Source organism: Neolamprologus brichardi, chromosome 1 (assembly GCF_056152115.1).
Source record: "Neolamprologus brichardi isolate AB-2024 chromosome 1, ASM5615211v1, whole genome shotgun sequence".
NCBI lineage: Eukaryota > Metazoa > Chordata > Actinopteri > Cichliformes > Cichlidae > Neolamprologus > Neolamprologus brichardi.
Genome location: NC_142104.1, coordinates 4,440,001 through 4,460,880, shown reverse-complemented (window position 1 = coordinate 4,460,880; position 20,880 = coordinate 4,440,001). Strand labels below are relative to the sequence as shown.

The 20,880-nt window shown below is 39.1% G+C and overlaps 1 protein-coding gene across 3 annotated transcripts in view; it reads left to right on the top strand.

The window, feature by feature from the left end:
* Positions 1-20,880, top strand: part of LOC102779958 (protein MTSS 2-like) — a 92,948-nt gene that overhangs the window by 15,308 nt on the left and 56,760 nt on the right. For all 3 annotated transcript variants that reach the window (XM_087842012.1, XM_087842046.1, XM_087841953.1), the window contains exons 2-3: positions 7,249-7,310; positions 8,008-8,081. In XM_087842012.1, coding sequence (XP_087698138.1) covers positions 7,249-7,310; positions 8,008-8,081 — 136 coding nt within the window. The remainder of the gene's footprint in view (positions 1-7,248; positions 7,311-8,007; positions 8,082-20,880) is intronic.

Genomic DNA, 20,880 nt, shown 5'->3' with positions numbered 1-20,880 from the left:
TGTGAAGCTTTACCTATGTAACTAAATCCCAGTTAATGCACTGGTACTGTTGACTAAAAGGAGTCTAAACACATCACCATTCTTTCTGGAAGAGATATGATATATAACACTCTTTCTGTGGGTTATACATCCGTCCCCAACCTTGATAATAGTGAGTTTGATCCTCGTTATGAAAGCAGATGATTATGCATATGGAGCACTGTGAAATTAGCTTCTATTGTTTGATTCTTGCATTTCTCTTTTAAAGTGTGAACTGGCTCGGTGATACGACCAAAAAAAAAATAAAACTCATGCTAATCCTTACATCCCTCTCTGCCTGCCTCCACCCGTTCCCTTTCTCCCTCTGTCTCTCTTGCTGGATTTCCTCTGTTTTTTTGTCTTGCTGTGGGGGAGACAAAGGGAACAAAAGAATGAGTGGAGACAGTAAGCTTCCCGTCCACTATAGTGGAGTGGTGGAGTGGAGCTCTCAATAGAATGCTGGGCAGACTGGATGGACTGGTGCTATGAGAACTAGGCCAGAGGACTGTTGATAGTACCCCAGAGTTGAGAATCAGAACTGGATTAAATGAAGGATTACTAGAAAAAAAAGAGTGAAAAGAAAAATATATATTGCTGAAAGATTAAAGCACGGTTTGTCTACCTTTTAATATTTGCACAACTATCAAAAAGTAAGTTTTAATTCAGCTAAAAAAATAAAAATAAACAGGAAACTGTATCCATCAAATGTACACCTAAGAATCATATAATCATACTATGGGTTCATGCCACTTATTGTTCTTGTCCACATTAATGAAATTCAAACCAAATGGCCTTCTTAATGTATCCTGATCATACTGAATTACCAATATTTGTTTTGTAGGAACATCTGTAGCTGGTCACAAATGTCTTTTTCTGCAGCAGGAGTTGTACTTTCAACATCCCCAAGCATACAAGGGTCCACTAGAGTCCAAGTAACATAAATATTGTCATCAGAGAGTGTTCATAAGGCTCTGTGTATCCTCCGAAGAGACCAACTGTAAATACATTCTCCAAGTGGAATAAAAAGTAGTAGCATGTGTGTGTAGTGCCCACAGTTGTCCACAAGGATGATATTATTCTGTTTTTTTTTTTTTAATAAATAAATACAGCTCATCATTTTGATATTTTAGTTATTTAACGTATAGACTCATGCAAAGTCTTGTCAGTCTCGTGCATTTTTTAGAACTTGTCTGTAGATGACACCACGGTCTAAATCCTACTTAACTTGGATTTTTTTGAGTGATTTTCCAGCATGCAAAGAAAAAGAAGTCAATGGAGGAATCATCAGATTGATGATAAAAAATAAAGCTCAAACTCTACAGCCCTGAACTTAAAATGTCCAAGAATGCAAATGTCTACTTTAATTGCATTGAAGATTAAACAGTTTTTATGCTTGGTGATTTCACTATGAGTAAGTGCAGTGTAGCTGACTCCCTGCATGCTCTATCCAGGCAGCACTGTCGCCAAACTGACTATTTCCAGTAGCCAGAATGCATTCGAACTGGAATGCACTGCGTGTAAGGACTGCGTGTATTCTGATCATGACCCCAGATGTTGACTTCTAACTCACTGTTTCAACTGCAGCAATTTACTCTGTGTTTAGAAAGTCAAAAAGTGATGAGTCCTTGCAAAGATCAGGAGAACTGGCATAATCTCTCCATCCATTTTCCTCCACTTATCCAATCGACGGCCGTGAATCTTACCCTATCAGCTTGGCTAGGCTCTAGTTAAAAAGTGGGTTTCACCATGGACAGGCTAATTAAAAGTATTTCACTTCATAGTATCAATGCACTAAGGCTTTTCTTTTTGGTGTTTTCGTGATCTACCTGTGCCTGCGTAGATATTTTCTAGGTGCACTGGCTTTCTTTAGCAGTCCAAATTAAGCAGGTTAAGTTGACAGATGATCCTAAATTAGTATTATTGTTTGTTTGGACTGTTGAGCAGCTACAACCCTTTATGTGACAAGAACCGCACAACTTTCCTGTCCCAAAACTTCAGCAACTTGTCCCTTCAGTACTCTAATGTCTACAGACTGTTGTTAAAAGAAGAGACAATGCTATGCTGTGGTAAACATGGCCATGTACACACTTTTGGGAAACACTGAAAACATTTGTTTTCTGTGTCTATTGTGAATAAAATGTTGGTTTATGAGGTTTGCAAACTTGTTTTTACATTTTACACAGTGTCCCAACTTCTTGTAATTTGTATTGTATTAAGAACATACACTTTTGAAGCTCAGAATGGACACTTATATATATATATGCTTTTGCAACACACATTTACTGTAAAAATGATTTTTTTTAACATAGGAAAAACACCCAAAACAACTGCTTACCCTGTCCACCACTAACAGTGCTTTCTGATAACTACTAGATGTTCCATGACAATCAGTATAACATGGAAACAGGGATACCGCTAATTAATTAATGGTCACCGCTAATTAACTCAAAGCAGATGAACCTTTTTATTCAAAACTGCTAAGGATGGAGAAAAAGGAAAGAAAATAAAACCAATCAATTAAAAAAAAACATGCAGTTGTTCTTTGAACGTTAATCACCATTAATTTAAAGAAAGCTACGCTTGTTTTGTGATTTGGCTTCAACATTTTGCGGTCACATTCATCATCCTGTTCTGTTAGTCCAAAAACAACTGATTGTTTAACTTCACGAGCAAAATAGACAGATGCAGAAACTGTTGTATGACAGTTATTTTCAAAGGGTTTCTATAATAATGAATGGTTTTGCTTAGAGTGCACGTCCACTCTCGATAGAACATGAAATCCAGGCAGCAGCTCAGCAGTCTAACCACATTCGGTTTTGCTACATCCACAAAAAAAGAAGCAATAAAGGAAAAAGGAAGGAAGGGAGGCTATAAAGGAAGAGAGAAAGACAAAGTGTCAAGGTGAAGTGGAGCTTGAAATTTCTGTTATGATATTCTATAAAAGGAACACAAAACCCTTGTAATTACATGATTATGCACACGCTCAGCTGATACAATGTCTTTAGAATTTGACCCATTTTTAAACAACTGACTAACATGAGAGGAAGACGGCTGGGATAAAGTTTAGTGGTGATATGTTTACAATAAATGGATGGCTGTTGTGTCTGTGTGTGTGAGCAAGAGGTAATCGTGCATGCCCTGTTGAGGTTTTTGTGACACAGGAAGTGGTGATGTAATAGTATACAATCCCAGAGCTTTTTCGCACACTCACTGTCTCCCACTGTCTGTGTCTCCCACACTCTGATGTATTTGCCCCTCGGCCACAGTGATGTTCCAAGTCCCACAATCATCTGAGAGCAGTGGTTACGGTCGCGGTCTTTTAGCTCTCTGGTTGAGACAAACATACACGCAACAACACAGAAGAAGCTGTGCAGGCCTGGGGAACTTTAATCTCCTTAAATGCAAAAGTGATTTCAGAAGGGTCCACACATGTGTCACTGACCCTGAAAGACAATCCCTGTTTTTGTAAGAATCTTTTAAATCTTAGCCTCATAGGTTTTAAGTGTCAACTAAAGAAAAGTACCAATTGTGTAATCACTGGTTTTGTGTGTGCAGGCAGCACGGTGGCACGGTGGTTAGCACTGTTGCTGCACAGCAAGAAGGTCCTGAGTTCAATTCCACCATCAGGCCGGGGTCTTCCTGTGTGGAGTTTGCATGTTCTCCCCGTGTTTGTGTGGGTTCCCTCGGGGTACTCCGGCTTCCTCCCGCTGTCCAAAGACATGCAGCGAATGGTTGTCTGTCCCTGTGTGTTGGCCCTGCGATAGACTGGCGACCTGTCCAGGGTGTACCCCGCCTCTCGCCCTATGACAGCTGGGCTCCAGCACCCCCCGCGACCCTGAAAAGGATAAGCGGAAGCGAATGGATGGATGGTTTTATGTGCTTGTTTTCAAGAAAGATGCCTATTATGCAAAATCTTGATGCTATTTTTGAGTATAATCCAGTAAATCCAGTGTCAAATTACTTTAGCCGATGGCTCACCTGATACCTTTCTATAAATTCAATCTTTTTTTTATTTGTTATTTAGCTAGACTAGCTGTTTAGCCTGTTGTGTCTGACTTAATCAATGTCATATCTTTTGTCACTGATGCCTTCTGGCTCGGTCCTGAAAGTCTGGGTCCCGCTTTCCCCACGTTTCACATGGAAGGGCAGACACATCCCAGAACAAACCAGCAAATATAAAGCTCTACACCTTGAAATAACAATCTTTTCTTAATTTTTTTTAAAATAAAAGACGAAATCTCTGTGGCAGTTTCTTTGATCTTTTGTTCCGAGAAAGAGATTTACTATCCATGCTGTTCGATGCTATATTTTGTGGAAATTAACACAAATGAAACAGTTGGATTTAAAATCAGTGGAAAAATGATCAGTGCTTGTCCGACTCTTTTTCCGGTTATTATTACTATTTTTGTTTCTTTCTTTTGGTTTACAAATGTTCAAACGGCCAGTAAGGTCCGTTGAACACATTATAAATAATATAAAATTATATGGTATGCAAATATAATATTAAAAGGAACTTGTGTTTACTTTACAGGAACACCCAATAGAAATGGACTGGTACTTTAGACTACAATTCATGTTTAGCCATATATTTGTATAGCATTTAATTCCATGCACCTTAAATCCAGAGCAAAATTAGAATCACCAATTCAACCAGTATGCATGTCTTTGGATTGCGGGAAGAAGCTGGAGTACCCAAAGAGAACCAACAGGAATGCTGAAAACATGTAAATGCCACACAGAATGGCCTCGAGACCAAACCCAAAGCCTTCATGCTGCCATCTGAATATTCAGTGCCTCTATCCCACAGAGACAGTCTTCATTTAATCTGGAAGCTACTGATCATACCTCATACCTCACAGCAGCATACAGTGTGTGTCCTGCATTTTAAGAAGCTGAAAGCAATCACACACATCCTTACTCAGTCTTCATACAGTAACTTACCACCAAATTTTTATTGGATTGAAATTGCACAAATATGCTAATAAAGTGAAGGACTCCCCTCGTGTGTATGTATGAGTGTGTGTGCGGGGAGGAGGGCATCGCTTTGGTTTATCTTACAGCCACACTATTTAAGCTCCTGCAAATGGGGGTGCAGGGTTACTGTGTGTGTGTGTGTGTGTAGAGGGTAGAGGGAGTAGCTTTCAGTACCAAGGGGAAATGGTACTGTGATTTCAGACCAAATTAAGCCACATCAAACAGGCCAGATCAAAGAGTATACAGGCCTTACTGTCTGTGCCAGGCTGACATCACGACAGGATACCCCACCCCCCAGAAACACACAAAAACATCCACTTCCTCCTTCTTTCCTTCACTTTCATTTTTTCATTATCCCCTCCATTTCCTCGAGTTTCTATTTTACACTGGCAGCTTTCTCATATTTCACTGTTCCTGTAAAGACATTTTTGACCTCATGCTGATATAAATACACCCGCCAACCCCCGGCACGCACAATTTGCAAGCATTTAACAGGGTTATAGGTTAACCTGGATCAAGTATAATGTAATATGTGCTGGGGGTGTGTGATAGAGGAATCATCGAGCCTTAAGAAGTGCTAGGAGGATGGGGGAGTAGCATCCATTAAGACACCGTTTCAGCTTTGAATTGTGTTAACGATCTTGGCTGTTCTAGTCAGACCCTTTGATGCTGCCTGATGCCAGTGGCTGTCAGGTCTTCTCTATATGTGTGTGTGCGCATTTGTGTGTGTCTGTGTGTTGCATAGATGGATTAGATGGCTGCATGAGGAGGAGAGGGGGTTGATGATGAAGGACGGGGTGAAGCGGGGGTGAAAAAGGGATTGGGGGATGCAGAGTACCAATGGAGGAGAGAATGGAATTGGTGTGTGTGTGAGTGAGTGTACATGTTTAGACATCTTTGTGAGGACAGAAAAATATAATGCTACTATACTTGTGGGGACAAAATGCCGTCCGCACGAGTTTGAAGGCATTTTTCAGGCTCAAAATGCAGTTTTAGTATCAAGGTTACAATTAGGTTATGGTTAGGTTTAGGCTGAGGGTTAGGATTCAGATTAGGCATTCATTTTTGATGGCAAGGGTTAGGGTAAACAGCCAGCGAAAGCATTATGTCAATGAGATGTCCTCACTAAAATCAAATTCAAATCAAATTCAAATTCAAATTTTATTTGTCACATACACAGTCATACACAGTACGATATGCAGTGAAATGCTTAGACAACTGCTCGTGACCTAAAGAAAAAAAAGAAAAGGCTATGAATAAGAGAGGAAATAAATATGAAAATTAAAAAGGGTAAATTTAACTAGGAAGGAATAAAATAAAATAAAATATAAAAAATAAAGTTAAAAATGAAATAACTGTACAACACAAATTAGAATGAGGGGTGAATTTAACTGGGAAAGAATAAGATAAAATATATAAATTAAAGTTGAAAATAAAATAACTGTACAACAAAATACACAAAACAGAATAGAAATATATAAGAATGTATGAGAAATATAAATATATATATACACAATAACAGCAGCTGTACAAGTATTAACTGGAAATGAAGAATATAACGTCCAGTGTTGTGCAATCCACATTATATAGTGTCTTGTGCAGTGCAAATATGCTTAAAGTGATTTAAGTGATGAAGTGTAAACAATGTCCAGAGTGTCCAGTGTGTGTAAGAACTATATGTGTGGGTCAGTACTGTGTGGTGGTGTGATTGAGAGACCGTATCGCCTGCGGGAAGAAGTTCCTCCTCAGTCTCTCTGTGTTGGTCTTCAGGGAGCGGAATCGCTTTCCTGACCTCAACAGAGAGAGGCCAGGAAAGATATGGAAACGTATGTGTGTGTGTGTCTTTATGGTTTAAACTTGAAAAATGTAGAGTTAAAGGACATCAAAGCATATGAAATGAAAAAGTCTGCAGTGAATTTACAACAAAGACACTTTTCTGTTATCAGAATATTTGTTTATTTTTAATTCATATTGAACATTATTGGTATCAATTTAAACACATGCATCGGCAGAAACATATATAAGCAAAATACAATGCAAAGTCTCAAAAGTAAAACTTTTTTTATTCTTCAAAAGCAACTCTTCATGTTAGGATATTATTACTGCATCATTATCTTCCCACTTTGTGTATCTTTTTTCTTCTGGCATCCTTTTTAACACGTGTATTTTGGTTTGGTAACACATATATGCAGTAACCTTTTATCATTAAATGATATTTTTCCATTTTAATGTGGATCCCTTTCTTTGTGTTGTCAGTGCTCCTATCCTGTGTGGGAGGACTTCAGCGCCAAGGCCACCAAGCTGCATTCCCAACTCCGGTATGCTCCACTGCACAACACACCACTGCACAGTCAACAGCTTTTGAATTATGAAAATATTAAGAGAATATTTAATGCCAGTTTCAAAACAAGACAGATTAAAGTCGAGAGAATTTGGGATTTTTTTTTTATTTTGCCTTCATTTAAAGGCATAGACTAAATATGAGAATGCAGTAGCCTGAAAAGTGGGCCTAATATAGGACATTAAACCAGTTAATATGGGAGTGGATAACTGGGTGTTACAGTTTTAACACACTCTGAGCTTTCTTGTAGGACAGTCCTAGCAAAAACTGTGGAAAGGTATATGAGTCCCACATCGCAGACATGACTTTTCCACTTGTTTTTGTTTGCAATGCTCCTTCAAAATATTCACATTCTGTTTTTTCAGACATGCCCACTGTCGCATCCAAAAGATGAATCAGAAATGACAATGAATGCAATTAAAGTGTTCATCTATTTGATATTTTAGTTGTTAAAATGTTTTTATTAGTGAGTCACTTAAATCCAAACCTCACCTAAAACGAGTTGAGGAAGTTAAGGCTTTAAAACTGACACAGCAGCAGGTATTGTTGGTACAGCTCCATTTTTATATACAGTTTTAAATATAGTCTATGTATAGATTCCTTAATACCATAATATCCTAATATCATGTGAAGTCAGGCTGAAGTTTTGTCAAAATGCTTTTCTCTGTCCATAGAACCACTGTGTTGGCTGCCGTGGCCTTCCTCGATGCCTTTCAGAAGGTGGCAGACATGGCTACCAACACCAGAGGTAGGATAACAACGTGTGTGTGCGGGTTTGTAAGAAAGAAACAGCGACTTGCTCAGAGAGCCGTAAGCTCTGTGTCTTCTGTTGTTGCTTTTCTGAAATGCCCTCCACATTGCAGAACTATCAAGAGTATTATTATGTTGTTGAGATATTATCAACCAGCCTTCTAAAGAGCCATCTTACTCATGAAAGTGTTTCCAGTGTCCTCGAGGTAAACTTTGTCCCAAACTTCAAAACAAGTTTACTGCTGTTTACAGAGACAGAAACATGATGGAAGTACCTCAGAGAGGTCAATCAAATCTATTTTTGTAGCAGGATGCATTTTATCAGGCATCCCAATGCAACGGGAAACACCTTTTAAACACTGAGACAACAGGGGACAAAAAACACGTGCATCAGAATTTTATTGCTGGGAAAGAAAAGAAATGGAAAGTATTGGTTATTATTTTTATTCCATGGAGTCTTTTTGAGACACACAAAAATAGTCCTTAATTCTTTCTTGTCAAAGTACTGTAAGAGTTTTTGAGTTATTGAGAAAGTTCTCACAGAGGTAATGTTTGAACATGAGCAACCTGCAGAATAGTTACAGTCCCCAGTACTCCAACTACTGTACCAGAGGAATAAATAATATTTTTTCCGTATTTTCATATTGGTCATGGTGAATACTAGGGATGCAACGATACCAATTTTTTCAAACCGATACGATACCGATACTTGGATCTGAGTACTTGCCGATACAGAGTACAAAAACCGATACTTCTACCACACACACACACACAAATGCAATGAATTGGAAGACAGATTTTATTTTATTCTCTGCCGATAAAAAATAAAATCTTAATTAAAATGACCACAAAAAAAATTCAAGTGAAAAATAAGCACTTCTGTTAAATTATTGCAGAGTCTCCACATTGTAATTTAACAAAATATCACTGAACTATTGGCACTGTCTCGAGCTTTCAGAATAATAAATAAACACTTCTGTTTATTTATTATATTTCATATCGCAGCTCGAGTATGCTGAGAAGACGGTGCAATCCTATGTTTTTCACGACCGGCAGTGGCTGGTCATCCAGAGCGATAAAATGAGTCGAGCCTCTGTTATTTTAACTGCCCGTGGATTTTCTCTTGACATTTTTCATCGCTTTTCCAAAACCCGAGTTAAAGTTGGCTGTTCCGGTCCACACTGCTGACATTTTGTTTAGCCTAGCTACAGCAGCCTCCAGTTTCTCTTTTTTATCTGGAGCCGCCAGTCTCACTCGTCTAACCCTGTGCCTGTTTAGCGTGGGATGTCCCCCTAGTGGCCAATCTAAAAAACTACAACAGAAATGACAAGCCACCCTCTGATTAATGAAATAAGTTGGTATCGGTTCATGGTATCGGTTAACTTTTACGAGTATGAGTACACACACATTTTACAGTATCGTCCCCAATACCCGATACCAGTATCGGTATCGGTGCATCCCTAGTGAATACACATAAAAGCCAGCATCAAGCGTCAGCATCAGTAAACCAACATGTTAATGCTGATTGGTGAGCGAGTAAAGTGTGAGTAATGCCAAATGCAGGGTGCAGAAAAACAGACCAAAATGACGAAAACTCATATCTATAAATGAAAGTGATAAGTTGTTTTTGCGTCAAATGAATCAAATCGGTCATGTAATAGGTGTGAAATCTTCATAATTCATGAATGACACAACAGTAAGCTCAGTGTGAAGTAGAACGTAGCTCCAGAAATATAGCCTCAGATTGTTTTTGTACCTAATGATTCTGGAAGGTGTAGCAAAAACATTTATTTTAGGGTGAGAAATGCGTGTAAAGCTCACTGGGTGATTGTTGCTGACAGAGGTGCAGAATGATAGTGAGGGAAGTTCTCAATTTATGTAGCAAATAAACAGCTTGAATTGTGTGCAGTGCGACTACTGCACTTTAAACTTCATCTAATTGTCATTTTTTGCTACAATTCCATGGATCATGTTTCATAAGAAGAGCTTACAAAAAATGTGCACATTATACACAGCCGGTAAAACCTGTGGGTAATGTGCCAAACAAGTATAACTTTAAACAGCTCTTTGGTTGCTTTCTAGCAAGGTGATTCACATCTTAAATTCCTAAAATGCCCATGATTAATGTTGTTACTTTTTTTTTCTGCATGGTACTCAGCCAAAAATTCAACAGAGTTTATAGACTCATGGGCTATGGATTGTTTTCTTGTGTGTTTGGCTTGACACTCTTGACACACTTGATATTCTGTGCGTAGGCTTAAAGCTTGGCGCAAGTTTTAAGAGAGTGTGGGATGAGAGCTAAGAAGGTCAGACAAACATTCTCCGCCCACCGGCAACCACGTGAATAGTACGGTACCACTGAGGAAAGTGAGGAAGATGACCGAGACCGTAATACAGGGAATTTCTCCATCCATGTAGCTTATTAGGTGCAGCTGTAGACAGTGTATGTGGTGTGTGTCTGCAGCCCCAGGTGGGCTCCTATAGCAGAGGATACAGGAAGATCATGCTGCTTTTACAGGCCAGACAGGAAGTCACCATGCTTTGTCAGCTCATTATACGTGCCACACACACACACACACACACACACACAGAAATATAACATAAATGGTCCTGTCACAAAGATCCAGACTGTTCATCAGAGGCTCTTTCTACTTTCTATACCGATGAGTCATTCCTGTTAGAGTCCATTTGTCAGACTGCGATACAGATGCGTCTCTTTCTCAGTGTGTGATGTTCTATAATAGATTTGTTAAATGGATGCAGGCAGGAGACGGCACCAATAATGATGCTCTCTGTCTCAGTGCCACTTGCTATATCAATGTGCTACTTATTACAGTGTGTATGAATCAAGCCCAAAGGGTACTGATGATCCTGTGCTCTGCTCTAGTACTGACAGTCCCATTTGCAAGGCTGGATTGGGAATGTTTTCATTACGGCTGTCAAACAAATTTTAAATGAACTGAAACGCTGCAAAATGTTATGCTGGGTTCAAGTGAAAAAAAAAAAAACAGGCTCCCATTATTAATGGAATATTTCTCAAAGTCTTGACAGCTAATGATTCATGTTATCGTTCACCAACTTGTGAAACTTGCCGTGAACTATTTTAGTTCTTAAAAACAAAAGAAAGAAAAGGCTTATGTGGCAGTTCATTTCAAAAACAAGTTGAAATTGTCATGCGACAGCGTGCAGGACTCTCTACCCAGACCAGCACAATGCGGCTGATACATTTACAGCTTAATGAAGCCTCCAGTTGAGGACTTGTGAGATGTCAAACCAGGAACTCTGTTCAGATTTGTATCAGGGTTTCCTGATTTTCTTTCTATTCAGATCAAATTTACTTAATTTTTCTGTGACTGGAGTTGTACACACAGTTGTTCACTGGCCGTTTCTGCCTGTAGTTGAAGGCTGAGACTCAGCGGCCTTCTTTAATTAACAAAAGGGTTTTCTGCTGAGTCAGCACGGTTTAAAACGTTTTCTTTTTATTATTATTATCTCTTTTATTGGGACAGCTGTTAAACATAACAGTAGTTTGCCTTTTTACACTTTCTTTGCTGTCACATTTAGAATTAGAATAGAATAGAATTCAACTTTATTGTCATTGCACATGCACAGGTACAGGGCAACGAAATGCAGTTTGCATCCATCCAGAAGTGCTTTAGTGATATAGATATATTACAATATATATTAGCAATAATATAGATATGTAAGTATGTTACAGAAATGGGTCTATTATGGTATGTTATAATGTACACGGTATGAAGTATGTTATGAATATTCTATAACTTTAAGTATGTACAGGCTGTAGTGAGTACAAGCTATGTACAGGCTATGAACAGGATATAAATATGAAATAAAAAAAAAATTAAAAAAAAAAAACAAAACAAAAAAAAACAACTTTTAACTTATAATTGAAAAATAAAGAAGACAGAAAAAGAAGAGAAAAGAAAAGAAGAAGAAAAAAACAAACAAAAAACAAACAAACTAGGGTTAGGAGGTAGCAGGGCAGGTAGGTTTACGTGGTACTCAGGGTTGTAACATCATATACAAAATCACACCTCATATGCTTAACATAGTCTGTCCATTTAGACCATATTCCGTAGAAGGAATCCCTCTGAAGTTTAAGAGAAAATGACACAAATTCCATCATATAGATCTCTTCTACAGAATGTATCCAGTCTTCTATCGTTGGTGGTTCAGGCTTAAGCCATCTTCTCGTAAGAGGCTTTTTACTTGCGGCCAGAAGGATATACAGGAGTCTTCTGTCGTTGGAATTCAGTTTATCCACTGGTACATTGCACAAAAATATGGTCTCAAAAGTTGAAGGAAAAACAAAACGTTTTCTAATGATGAATTAGCCTTTAAATATTCCATCAGGGAACACGTTGTGCCACTGAAACACACAACTCTGTACATTTTTCTACGCAGTCCCTCATAAAAGATTTCTGATTAATGATCAATTGATTCTCATCTTTCTCCCAAAAACAGGGACGTTTCAAAATGTCCCCAAACCCTTCACCGCTGCTGTACATGCCTCTCAGAGAAGGATCCCCAACTTATCTAACTAATGAAGCTGACATGTATTATTCAAAAGTATTTTATTATTTGTACTGACATGTTATTTGCTGTATGTTTCTCTCAAGATTAACCCTTTACAGACAAGTCATTTCTAGTGTTATTAGAGGATATTTTATATACTTTTTATTTAATTTTACATTTTTTATGTTGTAAATCAAGGTCGGTCAAGGTGATCAAACTGACCAAAATCACTTCTTTCACTATTTGTTTGACCTGCTGATTGGTAAAATACAAAGAGTTCACTCTCTGTGATTTAGCCTGGTCACAAACGTGTCCACTATCGTTTGCGTTCAGTGTGTATAGCTAATGTTAGCATGCTAACACTAGAAGCATGGGATAGCTATTAAATATCTGTGTGCTACAGAGTCTGCTCACACTAGCATCTAGCTGAAACCTCTATGAGTAAATAATATGTCTGGACACAGTCTGCTGTTAATACCTGATAAAAGTAAATAACTAAAAAGTATGTATTTTGGTAGATAGTGTCATGGTTGGCTGTGTGGCAAGCAGGAGTGGTGGATCCAAAATGCAGGACTCAGACACAGAAGTACAACTTAAAGCGCAGCTTTATTGCTGGGAAAAACCTCTTACTAAACCAAACTCACCAAAAGACAAACAAAAACGCTGGTGGACTAAAACACTGTAGCAGAAATACTGAACTGGAGCTGGAGACAAAACACTGGAAACACGGAGGCAAAACACACAGCTTGTTGAGGGTACGACGCGACACTGACTCAGAGAAACACAGGGTTTAAATACACTGGGAAGTAACGAGGGGAATGAGACACAGAAGGAGAGCACAGCTGGGGGAAATAAGAACTGACGAGACAAGGAAGCGTAATCTGAACACATTCACATAAGACACGGACCTTCAAAGTAAAACAGGAAGTATGACACAGAGACACGAACTTGACACGGTGGAGACAGCAATTAAGAAACACAGAGACATAACCAGTAAGGCAGAGGACTTGATGAACCAAAAGACACAGAGGGAAACTCAAACATGCAGACACAGACTCACACACAAGTACAATAATACAAAAATCACAAAGAACTAAAAACGCTGGGTCAGGAGACCCAGGACCCTGACAGATAGTCTATATTTTCTTTCTTGTTAGGGGTAAGATGAGGATTTGGAGAGGAAGACTAACACAAAAATGTGTGCATCTGTAAATGCTAACAGGGTGGCTTTAAAACAAAGCCACGCTCTATTTTTATATGTAAGTGGGAAAAGTCACAAACGCCAGGTAATGATTTTTTCAGTCTCGATCTATGTTTTCTCCTGGGGTCATCTATATTCATTATTTTCTCCTAACAAAATTAAAAGTGGCCACATTAGGTAAGATAAACAGTTTTCTTAGGTTTTGTCATTGTGTGTGTGTGTGTGTGTGTGACATTTAACAAGTGGGTGAAATCCAGCAGTAGGAAGTGAACAATTATTTGTGAATTCCCTGGTGTGGGATGAATGGGAGTGCACTTTCAGATGTGCTCTCCACCCCTGTCTTATAGCCCAAACATTCACTTTCCTCAGCGCCCCTGAGGGAAAACTGTGTTTTACATGTGAGTGTGTTTGTGTGTGTGTTTATACAAAGAGATTAACTGAAGGTTTTCCCAGCAAAGCCTATTCCTTTTGTTGTTTTGGCTTTTGTTTAAGTTACAGAGTGGGCTTTTGTAGTGTTTTTTTCTTAGTTCACTGGCAAACTCAAAACTTCGAGTGGGTAACGTGGGCTCAAAGCTTTAATGCTGGAAAATATATAAAGATATTTTTCAGATGATGGAAACTATCCACAGTAACAGTTTCTACTGTCAATAATATCTGTATAAAATTGTTGATATGCAGATTCACACCCGTTTGTTTGAATTCTTGCCCACTTCTGTCACCACCCTCATATAAAGATGCAAATACAGCGATAATATTTCATGTTTCTTTTTGCAGCATGACATGAGAATTTGACGACTTGTAGACTATTTGCATTATATAGTTGTTTATTTTATTTAACCTCTTGAAGAGATCTGGGCTGTGGCTGGAATATTCTATTTATATCATGTGTGGCAAACTTAATATTTTGTTCCATAGCGTTTATTACAGCCATTACAGCCACCTCTTTCATTTCCTGACAGAGGTGGCTGTAAATGAGACAGGATGTCATGATAATCGTAAGTCCCAAAAAAGCCTTTTGTGACTTGTCATTATGTATGAGATTTGTTGTTTTTACTCGTGTGGTTTATTCATGCAATATTGATGATGATGAAGATGATGATGTTAATGATGCTGATGATGCTGAGGCATCTCTATCCACACACACCCTCCCTCATATCTGTCCTCTCTCTGCAATCACAGCAGTAAAACCTGGGTCAGTCCCAGGACTCTCACTATGCATATTTGGCACTGTGTGCAGCAATAAAGTGCCCCTGTGTGTACGTGTGTGTGTGTGTGTGTGTGTGTGTGTGTGTGTGTATCAGAGAGAGAGAGGGAAAAAGAGAGGAAGATGATGATCTGATGGTACAGAATGCCTGGTGGTTTTATTGCCAGGCTCCCTGCCTGCACCCAGATACGTAATGAATATCATAAATCTTTTTAATGCACACCAACACTTGTGTGCACACAATCGTGCATATGCCAAGAGCCAAATTTCTCTGTTATTCTTCCGACTTGTACAGTTGCAGTTGGTGGATAAATGAAGGGATTGTGATTTACAATATGTATGATTGGATTTCAAAATACAATATGCCCACAGAATGCAAAAAGTTTTGCACTCTATATATAGAGAGCCCGTTCTCACTCCCGAGACGTAACATGGCGACGTTTTGTCACGTCCCGCGGCGTTCCTGATGAACGCAAAAGGTTCTTATGGTACGCGGCGGGTTATGGCTGAAATCCAGTGCAATGACGCTCCCGCGGTAATAGACGTTCCAGCCCTGTATTGCAGCCCTAAACCTAACCTTATCCCTAGCCCTAACCATAACCTTTTTCCTGATCTTAACCAGGACTTTAATGATGTTAAATAGCGTGTTTCTAAACGATTTGAAGAAAAAGAGCGAACATGTGTAGATTGAGTCCATACGGTTCTCATATTTCCTCATTTTTCCGAGGTCGTCATTTAGGAACGTGGTGGGTAGCTGAAAACGTAATATGTTGACGATTTGTCACCTAGCGTAAAATGTTACGCTGTGGGAGTGAGAACGTGTTGATACAGAATATGAACAACAGTGTGTGCAAACAGCAATTTTCATTGTGTTTATATTGAGCAGTAGCATGTGTCCTATCTCCTGCATATCCATCCAGCACTCGGGTGATACCCTTGCCTAAACCACATAGAATTATTCCAAAAGTGAGAACATGGTTAATGGAGTGTGAGAAAGAACACCTTCAAACAATGTCCTGATATAATCAACTTGTGTTCTGGGAATACAAACACACCGAGAAAATCCAAATAAGCTTACGGTTCTCCTGAAGTTTGTGCACTTTGATGTCTATTATATCGCTGTTCAGTGACTGAAGTCATCAGACAAACCTAAGCACTGTAAACTTTATGGAAACAGAAGAACCTTGGTTGCATGTGTTGGCTCTCAGTTGGTGTAAAACATCATCCAGTGTGGATTGAATGCATACAGTGGCATTACACTGGAACTTTATATTTTCATGATTTTCTAAAATAAATACGAAAGGAGAGTTTTTCTGCTAAATGACAAATAAGCAGAAACAAAAGTCAGGTTTATCACAACTGCAGATGGTCGAGAGGAGAGAAAACGTGCTGGAAAACTAATTTCTAATGTGTTTATCTGTGTCAGTAAATCCAGAGGAAGTGAGCTGGAGGTCAGGAAGTAATGAAGTTTATGGGAAATGTGGCCTTGATTTTCAGAAAGACTAGCACTATATACCAACAATATGACATGGAGGCTGCCAATTATCCTGGCTGTGGTCTTACATGTTTACAGTAATTTTAACAAGGTAAGGTTTTTAATTGGCGCAGGGTTTATTGGTGTTTAAAAAGTGCTACACACAGCACATTTAAAAGGGGACAAAAAGAAGAAGAACGCATGTGCTGCAAATAAAGAATCTTAGATTCAAAGCACAGTGATGCAGTGTGAAGAAATGAAAGATAATTGGTTAATGAAATGATAGAAACAGTAAAGGGTTGTTCTGACCTCAGAGCAATGGAGTTATCACTGCATGAAAACACAGAGGTCCATGCTTGAGAGAGTCGAGTATAGAAAGCAATAAAGGCAGAGAATGGACAGAGGGCTGCTCTGGAGACATGTGAGGCGGTCTTCAGTGACAGGCCTGTGCTGTCATTGTAAATATGACCCAGCTCAGCTAAGACAGTGGCCGAACTTCAGCTTTACCCAGCACTGGTTTTATGTACGTGCGCATCACGTGCTGGGCACAGGCCACAAAGTGCCAGAGTGGCTGCTGGCGAGTGCAAGAGAACACGGCTGCTCCTGGACTCCATCACCCTCACAGTCTTTATTGTACTCATGCAAAATCTTATCTTTTGCTATAATCATCATTGTGTATATATTTCATATAAATACATACATGATATAACTTCTGTTATTCTTAAATATGGCAACATGTTGCCATTCAGCAATTAAAGATGACAACTTTCTCCAACACCCTTTACACACAATGTCTAACAATGCAGTGGTGCTCGTTTGTGAAGTAGGCTGCTGGAGATGTGCAGGTAAAAATCATATCATATTGTTTCCTTTGGCACCAATGCAGCTAAAATGTAACCATTACGTGAGGATATCTTAACAATAATTTACATGCAGATGCAATGTTACCACGGTAATTAATCAGGCATTTCGTCTGCTAATGAGTAACTTTTTGTTTTAAGTTGACTATTTATGTTTTCTGTTCTTTACTCTCCTGATGGGATTTACTGAGCTGACTGTCTAAAGAGTCATTCATGTGTGAGGGGGTGGAGATTCATATGTAAGAAACAGGCCTACTGAGACATTTTATTGCAGAAGCGCTATGAATGAAAAACTATGCGCTGCATAATAAAGGGACAGTGTTTATGTCTGTGGGGGTGTGTGGTGATGGTTTTATTGTGGGGGTTAATATTTTTTTATTAATCTCTTAGTAAAAGTATTCAGCACATTCTAGCTGGCAGGGTTCTCCATGCTGATGTCAGTGACGCTCCCTGTGGGGGGGGGAAGAGACGTAACCTGCAGATGTGGGGCCACTTAAGTTAATACAGCTACTCAAACGCACACATGCAACTCAGCAAGAGCGGTTTCCCTTATTCAGCTTGGAGCATGGCACCTCCTCCAAGGACCACCTGCTGTTTAATACAAGTGCACAGAGATAAATCCTCTCCTGACACACACACACACACTTTTACCTCTACATCTGCAGTTCTGACATGCATATATATTAGCTCCTGGCCACGAGTGTAAACATTTGTATATTATACCAGTCATGAGCACACAGACATACACAGTGGAAAGAGTATGTTAGTTGTACTCTGCGCTCCAGATACTTTTGATTTTTCATTTCAGTTGCTCGATATTTTTTTACATTTATAACTCCGGTGCGCGATGCATTCGTGTCTACCCATTTTCTGTCTCTGACTCTGACGTGGACCTACCCTCTCTCTTGAGCCAATCGCAGACAAGTGGGATCACATTTATGAGCTTGGTTGCCAGGCAACAAGGAGGGAGAAAGCAAGCGAGAGAGTGAGTGTGTGAGAAAAAGAGGGACGTGGTGGCAGAGAAAAAATAGCCATGTTGTTGCCAAGAGGAGAGGAGAAATCTGAGAAAGATGCTTTAATTGCCTTTCACGGACAGCATGCCATTCACGGTCAACCGGAGATGCACTGGAGCTGGAAGAGTTCATCGTGCAACCAAAATGTTGGAAGCGAGATTTTGTCCTATACATAACCAGGTTAGCATCAGGTTAAGTCAGCGCTTGTCCTTACCTAAACCCCAGAGTGGTACTTAAAAACGGTGTGACACAAAAGCTAGGTGCAATTTAAGTTTGGCTAAATTAGTATAAATTAGTGCCATTGCTGGGATTTAAAGTATTACTGTGTAAAAGGCAGCATGTAGCTTCTTCATGAAGGCACGGCGAGTAAGGAATAAAACGAGGAAGGGACAGAGAAATAACTGCAATACCTGGAGTTTCGAAAGACACGAGTTTTTACACAAACACAAACACAAAACTAAGCAGGCGTCTTCCACCACTGCTAACTAGTAGAGGTGGGAATCACCATACATCCCACGATACGATATTATCACAATACTTAACGCACGATACGATATTATTGCAATTTTTTAAAATATTTTGCGATATTCAGATTCTGTACATAAAGGTAAACTTTATCAATATTCATTTTCTCTAATATCAAAGTCTCACACTCAGTCTTTCTCTTATTTCAGTTTGATTGTTGACAAACTGAACGGTTTGTATTACAGTCTAGTCCAACTTAACTGAATCAACCATCTGGTACAATTATAGCTATTCTGAACTATGCAGTTTATGAAAACTATGCAGCCCCTTCATCAACTGAAGAATTTGAAAGTAAATTAAAACAAAATATAGTTTTACATTAAATAAAAAAGTTTTAAACTTAATTAAAATAAAACATGTCTTAAATGAAAATAAGTAAACTGTCATGTTTATTGCTGCCATAAAAAAAAGTTAAACACATTTGGACAGTGAAGGAATGTCAGGATTCTTGCTCAGAAAAAGGATCAACATGCTCTGAAGTCAGAGCACAGAAACCTTTTTTGTAACAAAATATCGATTTCTGCTGTCCCTGTATTGATACATTATTAGCAAACAAAATATCACCATACTACACAGTATCGATTTTTTCCCCCACCCCTACTAACTAGCATAAAGGTAACATTTAGCTAGTGCACTTTCTGTTTAGTGTACGCAAACTGTGCAAAAGCGTACTTATCTAAAAGCACAACTTTAAATTTGTCTTGTTTTCCTTTGCTCACGAGGCTAATCCTCACATGTTGTGCTAATGCTAATGTGTATTTTGTATTTGACAAATTTGTGAGATTACCAAACCTATGTGTTTTTTAGAATTCAATGAATCGTTTTTACATTGTTATTTTGTAACATGCTATGACAGCCCTGATCTTTTTTAACGTTGTATAATATGAAATGCTAAACAGAAGAAATTTTGGTTGTAGGTAGGGTAAGCCGTTTGCTAGATTGAGGGTCAGTTCATCCAAATAAGTGTCGAATTCTGTGCCTAACTACATCGAGATGTTGTAATGATGATTTCTTTCTTTCTTGTTTTCTTTCTTGCTTTCTTTCTTTCTTACCCTCCCCTCCCCCTCTCTCTAAGTAGGCCATGGCTGAGGGGTCTGTTGTTGTGGAGGGCAACAAAACAACATTATTGTTTTTAATTAAGCCTCGGCCACTGTGAATCTATTTCCCTCCCTGCAGCCCCTCCATCGCTCTTCTCTCCCTCCTCACTTAATCCAAATATTGCGTTGCTCCTCACGTTTTCTCTTTTCCCCCCCTTTGCCATCTCTTTCTTCACAACATGTTTCTCTTATCAAATTTTGGTGTTTCTCACAATTCCTGTTCCTCGATTGGCCTTTTCCTTCCCTCCATCGCTCTGTCTGTCTCTGGCAGCTCTCTGTGGACATTTCCTCATGTCACAGTGCAGTATTGTCCCAGAGGTCAACAACACAGGACATGCTCTATTGGACACACAAACACACACACACACACACACTGAGACACACAAGCAATGTCCTCGCTCAGTAAGCATGGGAAGCTGAGCTCAGTGAGTCTCACTGCTCCAGGGGCCAATCCTGTTTAATCAGTAAAGAGGCTGGGCGGAGGAGCAGTATGTATCTTTGTGTTTTAGGAGTTTTGTCAGGAACAATTTGAAGCACGAGGTTTTCTTTTACATTTACATGCTTATATTTTCACTTTTAGCATTTAATAACTTTTTTACAAAGTTTCTCAAAATACTGATGCAACTCTTGCAGCAGTTAGAGAAAAGCTAGTATAGTGGTGTGTACATGTGTTTGCTGACAGCTATGTGAGAGTTAGGTGTTAATCCTCAGCATTAACGACCATCAGCCAGGCGTGATAACTGGTGTGGCTGGTGCTGGCTCAGCTGCACGCACACACACACACACACACACACACACACACACACACACACACACACACACACACACACACACACACACACACACACACACACGACTTTCTTTCTACAAACCCTAACGTAATGATC